Genomic DNA, 8,894 nt, shown 5'->3' with positions numbered 1-8,894 from the left:
GATGCCTGTGATATACACAGAAAAAGATGCAGAGTATGGGTCATATCAATTTCACACAACACGTGGAAGACATCACCTCTAATATGAAAAAGCTGAAGAGGAACACTTCTAGACTGCATTCTTCCTAGTATGTGTAGTATTCAATGATGGGCTGGCAGAAATCAAAATACTATGTATAATCTAATTCTGATGTAGTGTATTTACCTGCAAATTGCCCTCTGCTCTTGAGGATAACCTTTGCTTCACTTCGTTCACAAAGTGTTATTTTCTAAGACATTAAGTGCTTTCCATGCATAGTAGGAAGCCTACATTCCTAGCATTTGGTTCAAGTTTACTCAGCATCCAGATGATGAAATAAATGTAAACTAAGAGGCAGTGTAACTATATGAAAACAGCTGAACATATTTTTGCAAGCAGCAAATCCTTTGATGTTGTTGTATCCAAGAACAGAACTATTCCCACTAGCAAGAAAAGTACTTGACTTTTTTTTTTTCCAAAAACACCAAAGCTATTCCTCAAAACAGTACGAGTCCTCTAATGCTGATTCCTTCATTACAGCCTCTTCTGCTTGTACCACAGCTTTCTCTTATTTCAGTGCTGCTGTATGCTCTTAGAACACAGAGTCAACAATGGCACATACAAATTTTCACATACAAAAATAGAGGAAATTCTGCTTCACTGCTCTGAATTTGAAAACTGGTGCAAAAGCTCATAGCGTATTAGCAGCACCATCTTGCTGTATTGGGTTCAGAGGAAAATTTACCACGCCAGATAATTTCTGAATCATTGCTTTCAATAACAGCACTACAAGAAGGCTTGTCAAGTTGGGAGTTCCCCCCCAATGCTGAATGACAAAGCAGTATTGTTAGGCACAGTAAACTCGATGAGTTAAATCCTCACATGAGTCCAGTGTTGGAATTGCGATGGCTTGACGTGTATACAAAATGAAGAATCTTCAATGACTGCACGTATTATTTCTAGAGTGCAAAAGATGGGCTAGAGGTAAAAAAAAAAAAAAAAAGAAAGAGCATCAAGTCTTCCATTTCAAACATTCTGTCTTCAGCTGAAGATGGAATATTCTTTCAATATTCTTTCTTTCGTGTTTTGGGCTTAAATTTTAATGTGTTGTATGCTCCCTCCACAGCTTTGGGCAAGTACATAGGATGTCTTTCCAACCTCTTCCTAGAGCCAGTCGTTCTTCGTTGGCTGTTTTTTTGTGACTGGTTTGCAGCCTTTGCTGTTTGGGCAGTATCTTCTGAGTACCTGCGAGGAGCACGAAGGATCCAGTTTGAATGTAAACTGTGTTCACTTGTGCTGGTAGCCACTGAAAGACAGAAGGTAATCCCAAGTTAAAAGAGTTGTCAGTTGTCTTGATTTAACCCAGAAGAAAGTTAAATACCACACAGCATTTCACTCACTCCACTACAGTAGAATGGGGGAGAAAACTGAAATGAACTCATGGATTGAGATATGGACAGCATAATAAGAAAAAGGAAGAGGAAGGAAGGAAGGAAGGAAGGAAGGAAGGAAGGAAGGAAGGAAGGAAGGAAGGAAGGAAGGAAGGAAGGAAGGAAGGAAGGAAGGAAGGAAGGAAGGAAGGAAGGAAGGAAGGAAGGAAGGAAGGAAGGAAGGAAGGAAGGAAGGAAGGAAGGAAGGAAGGAAGGAAGGAAGAGAAAGAGAGAGAGAGAGAAAGAGAGAGAGAGAGAAAGAGAGAGAGAGAGAGAGAGAGAGAGAGAAAGAGAGAGAGAGAGAAAGAAAGAAGAAAGAAAGAAAGAAAGAAAGAAAGAAAGAAAGAAAGAAAGAAAGAAAGAAAGAAAGAAAGAAAGAAAGAAAGAAAGAGAAAGAAAGAAAGAAAGAAAGAAAGAAAGAAAGAAAGAAAGAAAGAAAGAAAGAAAGAAAAGAAAGAAAGAAAGAAAGAAAGAAAGAAAAGAAAGAAAGAAAGAAAGAAAGAAAGAAAGAAAGAAAGAAAGAAAGAAAGAAAGAAAGAAAGAAAGAAAGAAAGAAAGAAAGAAAGAAAGAAAGAAAGAAAGAAAGAAAGAAAGAAAGAAAGAAAGAAAGAAAGAAAGAAAGAAAGAAAGGAAGGAAGGAAGGAAGGAAGGAAGGAAGGAAGGAAGGAAGGAAGGAAGGAAGGAAGGAAAGAAAGAAGAAAGAAAGAAAGAAAGAAAGAAAGAAAAGAAGAAGAAAGAAAGAAAGAAGAAAGAAAGAAAGAAAGAAAGAAAGAAAGAAAGAAAGAAAGAAAGAAAGAAAGAAAGAAAGAAAGAAAGAAAGAAAGAAAGAAAGAAAGAAAGAAAGAAAGGAAGAAAGAAAGAAAGAAAGAAAATCACAACAAAAACAAATAAAAAAGTAGGCAACACACAACACAGTTTCTCATCACCTCTGACCAAGATCCAGCCAGTCCCAAAGAATGGTTCCCCCTGCCTCAGGCCAGCTCACCCAGTTTTAATGTCCAGCACAATACCACATGAAATGGAACGTCCCTTTGGCCAGTCTGTGACAGTTGTCCTGGTTCTGTCCCATCCCAGCTCCTACCCCTCAGCCCCCTCACTGGCAGGGCAGCATGAGAAGCTGAAACACCTGTGACTGTGCAAGCATTGCTCAGCAACAACCAAAACATTGGTATGTTGTTAGCATTATTCTAAACACGAACCAATTCATCATGATTCATCTTATCTAATATTTCAGTGCCTGAAGAATGAACACTTGTGTCAAAGACCTGCAATGTGCACTTGAGGACAGAACTATTCTGATCTGTTTCACATATGTTCCTTAGCCTGAGACAAAGCATAAAAGAGAAAAATATTTCTCTCCACTTGATTATGCAGCATGGATGATGAGTTCAGAAAGGCACATCTTCATTTGGTCAAGTAATCCCAACCTTTGGAAAGGTACTATTATTTAGACTAACCGTTGAAGGACTTTTTTTTTTTTCTGTTTGGAGATAAAGCATCTATCCATTTCTCAATGATAAGCATGAGATTTAGACATAGAAATAATTAACTGAGATGCAGGATGGAATTTAGCCCTAGGTGGAAGGCAAGCACTACTCCTCAATATATATGCTACATTTGTTCATGTAATACACACAAAAGATCTACCTTTCAACAGGGTACAAGCAATGCGTTACTGTAGTTTCTCATAATGCATTTGATTTTGGCCATGTTCTTTGTGCCAATGGAGTAGAGATTGGCCTCTTCTCCTGGTTGACAGCAATAGAAAAAAGGTAATGCTTTCAGGTTGTGCCAGGGGAAGTTCAGGTTGGATATGGGGAAAGACTTCTTCCCCAAAAGAATGGTCAGGCAGTGGAGCAGGTTGTTCAGGGGGGTGGTGGTCACTGTCTGTGTTCAAAAAATATGGAGATGTGGCACTGAGGAACATGGTTAGTGAGCGTGGTGGGGATGCGTTGATGGTTGGACTAGATGATCTTAGAGATCTTTGAACAACCTGGTCTAGAGGGAAATGTCCCTGCCTATAGTAAGGGGGTTGGAACTAGATGATCTTAAAAGTCCCTTCCAACTAAAACCATTCTATGATTCTATGATTCTAATACTCTTAAATCTCAGAAGCAAAACTGAGAGGAAAATTGTCCATTTAAGTAAATTTGATCTTACTTGACCACTCTTCCCTCTACTCATCGCACATCATAAGTAATCTGTTTTATACTTCACCATCAAAATCAACATCCACATTTGGCAGGTCCATGTCAGGAGCTCTCCGGCATCTCTCTGAATCCAGATCTGCAATAACTGAGTCAAAGAACGCTATAGCTTCTCTTACATCTGAACTGGGCTGTGGGACTTTTCTTCTCTCCATGGATGTCTGTTGATAAGATAGGGAAAGAAAAGAAGTTAGATGCAGTTGGAAAAAAAATGTCTTAATGAGAAAACTGTATAAGGAAGCTGCAAAAATTCTATTTGGTTCCATATTTCAAGATTTCAGAAAGGCTCCAGATTACTCCACATCAGCCAACGAAGAAGGCAGAACATCAGTGCAAGTGTCCTTCTTGTTGCATGCTCAACGTCAGACATCTTCCACTTCAGCACTGCCAACATGTCTTTATAAAATCTCTCAGAATCCCTCTATTGATCCATGTAATTGGGTGGCTAGGTGACAGCTGATCTTTGTGGCCAAATTCATCCTGCCTAGTATTAGGCACCTAAGGGGATGCACACATTAGAAATGGAGTCATACAAGGTTACTTCTTTAATTAATGCAGGGCTCGAGTACCTTCAAGAGATGAGTCAGAATCTAGGTAGGCTGAATTCCCCTCTTCAGTCAGCTCTAGTTCCTTAGTGCTGAGGGATCATGGAGCAACTTGGTTACTAATTTAAGCATCTTATTAAAATGCCTTGGTTTGATAAAATGAATCCAGATCTAAATTGCTTGTCTTTTTTTTTTTTTTTTTTGAAATGGAAAAGGACTGTGAGTGCTAAAAAATGAGTCATTCAACACTATGATAATTCCCACAGGAAAGCCATGAGGTTTAAAATTAGGAGCCTGTCTTGTTAAAAAAGCAAATGTCTGTCTATAGATGCTGAAGCATTCATAAAGCCTCAGTTAGCAAATCTGTAGGTCAGTACAGGGTGAACCCTTCTGCCATTCATGAAGGTTCTGCCTAATGAAGGGCCGTGTATTTTCCCCGCCAGTCCAATTGCCAGAGCAATTCTGAATCAGAAACTTATTGTCCTGGGTTTCAAATGCACAAGCAAAAGATATATGCTGTGTCACATCTCTGAAGAACGAGTTTGCTTCCCATTCTGTGGGATGGTGCAGGCAGAAATGAGTGGGTTTCTCCTTCTGAACTTTATAGGTTGATTGATTGACATCTTTAGAAGTGCTAAAGGATAACTACTACCACACACTGACTGAGAATAGTCACTGCCATTATACCCAAGACTTCATTACTTAAAAGACATTTTTTTAAAGTGTGTGCTCCAGAATCTGACACACTTCTCTATTCTTTTCTTTCACAAGCCTCAGGTGACATATTTTGAATCGAGAGAGCCTGTAGTCCAGGCTTTGGGTTTCGCATCTGAATTAAATTAAACTTTCCCTGAACACAAGGTTGTCTGGGCAAAGCACATTCCTATTAATTGTGCAGCATGTATGGGGAAAAAAAAAAGGTGGATTCAATTGGCAGGAAATTTAATATAAAGAGGTAGTTAGGGACAGAACTATTCAACCTTGTTGGTAAAATGAATCTTGCAGTCTGTGAACATAAAACTTGGAGTCAGGAAGTGGAGTGTACCCTATGTTGTAGAAGTCTTCTTGGCCTCTTCCTAATTTTTGCAAAGTCAGAGCTGTGCAGCTGTGACCCCACTATTTGTGTCAGCAAGAATGACTTGCTGGGCAGCATGTCCTCCTGATGTTCCAAAGGGGAATGTTGTGGAGTTAGCGTGTCAGCCAGTATCAGGCCTGAGGATGCATAAGAGATAACTGGCCACAGAGAGATGACAGCATTCATAGCCTCAGAATGTGGGAGATTCACTTGTTCGCCAAACTCAAGTTAAATTGCTGATTTTTTTTTTCCAGTGGCACTTTCAATGACAAATATCAGAGAGTCAGAATTCTACATGAATCATAATTGTATACAATCTATCTCACAGACTCCTGGTCTATGGTTTAAATGTTCTTCTGCACTCATATTTCTCCTCTGCCTAGTGGTAGACATGCTTCATGCTCCATTACATCACTGCTCTGCTCATCAGGGGAGCAGACATGCTATAACTCTCTCCTGCATGAAGCCAGTCTTTGTGCATGAAAAACTGGTTCACAGGTTATGTATCTTGTAGTGCTGAGATTCATCTCTCCCTTGGCATCATCATACCACTCTCCTATAACTCAGTTATTCTCTTTGCATGTTTCCCTAGTCCTAAATGGTAAAGTCTTTATAAAATCTGTCTTCTCCAGCCCACTGAACTGAGTACTGTTTCTTGCTCAAAGCATTAAAAAAATGACATAAAGACCAAATAATCAACTGAGGGATTCCCACTGACAGAATGGGTTCTAGATCAGGATGTAGAATTAAAAAATATGGTATCTAACTCTAAAAATATGAATCTTGTCCTTTGGTTAAGCAATGTATGCAGCAGAACTCAGCCTCAGCCATACTGACATTATGCTGTGAGAGAGCATATAAATGTGGAATAATTTTCTGTTAAAGTCTACCTGGCCTAGTCAGTAGGTAATCCATTATATCCTTTCTTCCCACCATTCTTATTAGTATCCAGTTTAAAGGCTGCACTGGATAACCTGCATGTCTGCTGCCAAATCCATGTTTGTGGTCTGGTTCCCTAAATAGATCACCCAACCTGCTGCAAATCAGTTCTTTTTTCCTAACTGAATCAATCCCACAGTCAAACTACTGGACAGTCTAGTGACATGCAACTTGTAAGGTGCAGCCCTACAGAAGGTTTGCATTGTTTTTCCCTCTAGGACTTATAGAAACAATCAGCAACAAAAAAATCAGTGCTATTCTTCTGTAGTAAAGGACACTGTATCACTGTAGTAAAGGACAAAGAACTACAGTGTCTGCTTCAAAACTATTTGACAGTTCATTAATAAACAGAGAAAGGAACCCCTACCAATTCTCCATTGCCTACAATGTATCAGTAGTTTGCACAGATGATGAACATAGCACTGACAAGCTGTCTGATCAGTCAAAGAAAATCACAGCTGTTTCTTAGAAAACACAATAGTTTTCAGTAAGTTTTGCCAATGAGAAGGATACCAATAAACACAGGGACTACTGTGCTTTTCAGTCATTAACAGCTATAAATAACCACAGTGGAGAACTATGAGCCACTTAAGTAGCCAGTCAGAATTGAGAGAAAACATCTCTTTCATAACAAGTTTTCAAGTACTTCCCATCTGCTCATAGTTCTTATCTTCTCTTATTTTCTCTCCACACTTCTACAAACACACATAATTCTTTCCTTGACCAGTCATTCATATTTGACTTCACACAAATCTGGAAATATCTTAGGGTATTTGGTAGCATTTCAGATGGAGTAACAACAGCAACAAAAAAGACAGACAGCTGAAACCAGTAAGGCAGAAAATCAACATAGGTCATACATACAATTGCTTCATGGATTAAGACTAATCATACAATAAAAGTTCTTAGGAATTACCTTAGAAAACTCTTTGGAGGAAAGTGGAAGAAATGACTTCTTTCCAGTTTTGGATGATTTTGTGGATGTTGGGGAATCTGCAGTCATATGCATGGATTTCAACTTATTGATGTTGTCAAAGTATTTTTTCCTCAAGGCTAACAAGTCCTGTAAGTATTTCAAGCAGTCCTGAGTCTTAGAGTACATCCACTCTCTGTCTTCCTCTTTTGACTGGCTGCAGGAGTCAATGCTGTTTGTACTTTTGCATTTTTTTAATGGTTCACTCACTTTTTCCTGCTCATCTCCAAGGACATACATAGAGGTGCTGCGGATCAGCCTGACAGCAGAACCTGTGCCATCCCAGTAAGGAATGTCATCTGTTGCATTTCTTCGGTGGGAGTTGGGGTGAAATATGGAATGGATCTTTTTAAACATACTGTGTTTCTTTGACCCTGTTACACTTTTCTCCTTTAGCTTCTTAATTTAACCCTAAATCTACAGCTGCAACCCTTGTCCTCATCTGACAAAGAGATTTGCCACTTACTATAATGAAGACAAAAAACATCTATTACTGCTTCCTTTGCCTGCAGTCCAACACATTGTGAAGAGCGTGATCGTAGAGCAGAAGCCTGTCTTCTATTCCATTTGCATCAGTGAAGTAGCTCTGTTCTTTCCTCGGATTAAAACACAGCGCAGGAAGTCAAAGGTCATGCTTTGACCTTTCGTGTGACTGGTCTCCATATAAGCACGTAATCACCAAGCTGGAAATCCCGTCCTCGACGTTTCTCGGTGCCCCGCGGGTCGCCGCTGCCGCCTCCTTCACCGCCGAGCTCCGCGGGCGGGCGGGTGCCCGGTGCTGGCCATGGTGCTGAAGTGCTTCTGCCGCCCTGACAGCATCCCGGAGCTCTGCGGGTGGCTTCTTCGGGATCGCTTCTCGGGATCAGCCTCTGCAGGGGCAAAGTGCAGAGGGATGGTTTCTAACGGGCAGAATTTAGATATCGCTCCGAGTTTCACCCTGTGGTAATCAGGAGATGGCTACAGCTACCCGATACCACAGCACTACTGGGAACAAAGTGGATTCAGATGTCAGGGTCTGTTACGCTCAGTACAAAGCTGCTCTGTGTAAGGGATGCTGTAAAATAAAACACTTCTAAAATAATATTTTGTGGTTTTGTTTTGTTTTAAAAAAGCAGGCAGAAACAAATGCATTTCTAGTAGCTCTTTTCCTAGACAAATGGAAGAGCATTCTAATGTAGTGTTTTTGTTGACTGGAAGCTACCGACAACATTGGCTGCTATCAGCATATTCAAGCATCGGTATCATTTGTGACTGTGTAACAGCATGATGAATGTTTTAAAGAGAAGTAGAGAGTGAAAATGCTCACTTCACACCACCAAACCAATCAACTCTTTGAAAAAAGCAGGAATGTCCAGATTTAACATATTCAGAACAATTTTCATAGCTCATTCTGCTCAAGTTTTCGATATTTGAGGAAATTTTGAAAGGCCACAGATATCATCCTGCAGACTCTATTAAACAAACTTCCACTAATTATACTGGAAGTGTCAAATAAAGGTTTATGCAACCTAAAAGTCAGAGGATCTCAAAAGATTCTAATAAGAATTTGCCACAACTAGGTAATAAAGTTGATTTTATGCTAGTGTGGACCATTAGAACTATGAAAAGAGATTAAATATCTGTGTAAAATTATCTCTGAAATTTTCTCCACCAGAGAAATATCTGGTCATCAATAACAGCTTGATTTTCTACATGGTCTTCTGATCT

The 8,894-nt window shown here is 39.7% G+C and overlaps 1 protein-coding gene across 1 annotated transcript; it reads right to left on the bottom strand.

Annotated features, from left to right (window-relative positions):
• Positions 1–1,082: 1,082 nt before the first annotated feature.
• CUNH13orf42 (chromosome unknown C13orf42 homolog) lies at positions 1,083–7,558 on the bottom strand. The gene is made up of 3 exons (XM_052670885.1): positions 7,131–7,558; positions 3,666–3,816; positions 1,083–1,324 (listed from the first exon to the last, which is right to left on the bottom strand). Exons 1-3 carry the CDS (start codon positions 7,542–7,544, stop codon positions 1,083–1,085), a joined length of 807 nt encoding a protein of 268 aa, XP_052526845.1. The 5' UTR covers positions 7,545–7,558.
• Between the last annotated feature and the right edge of the window lie 1,336 nt (positions 7,559–8,894).

This window comes from Tympanuchus pallidicinctus, unplaced genomic scaffold (assembly GCF_026119805.1).
Source record: "Tympanuchus pallidicinctus isolate F22 unplaced genomic scaffold, pur_lepc_1.0 scaffold11, whole genome shotgun sequence".
Taxonomy (NCBI): Eukaryota; Metazoa; Chordata; class Aves; order Galliformes; family Phasianidae; genus Tympanuchus; species Tympanuchus pallidicinctus.
This window is presented reverse-complemented; position numbering and strand designations above follow the sequence as displayed.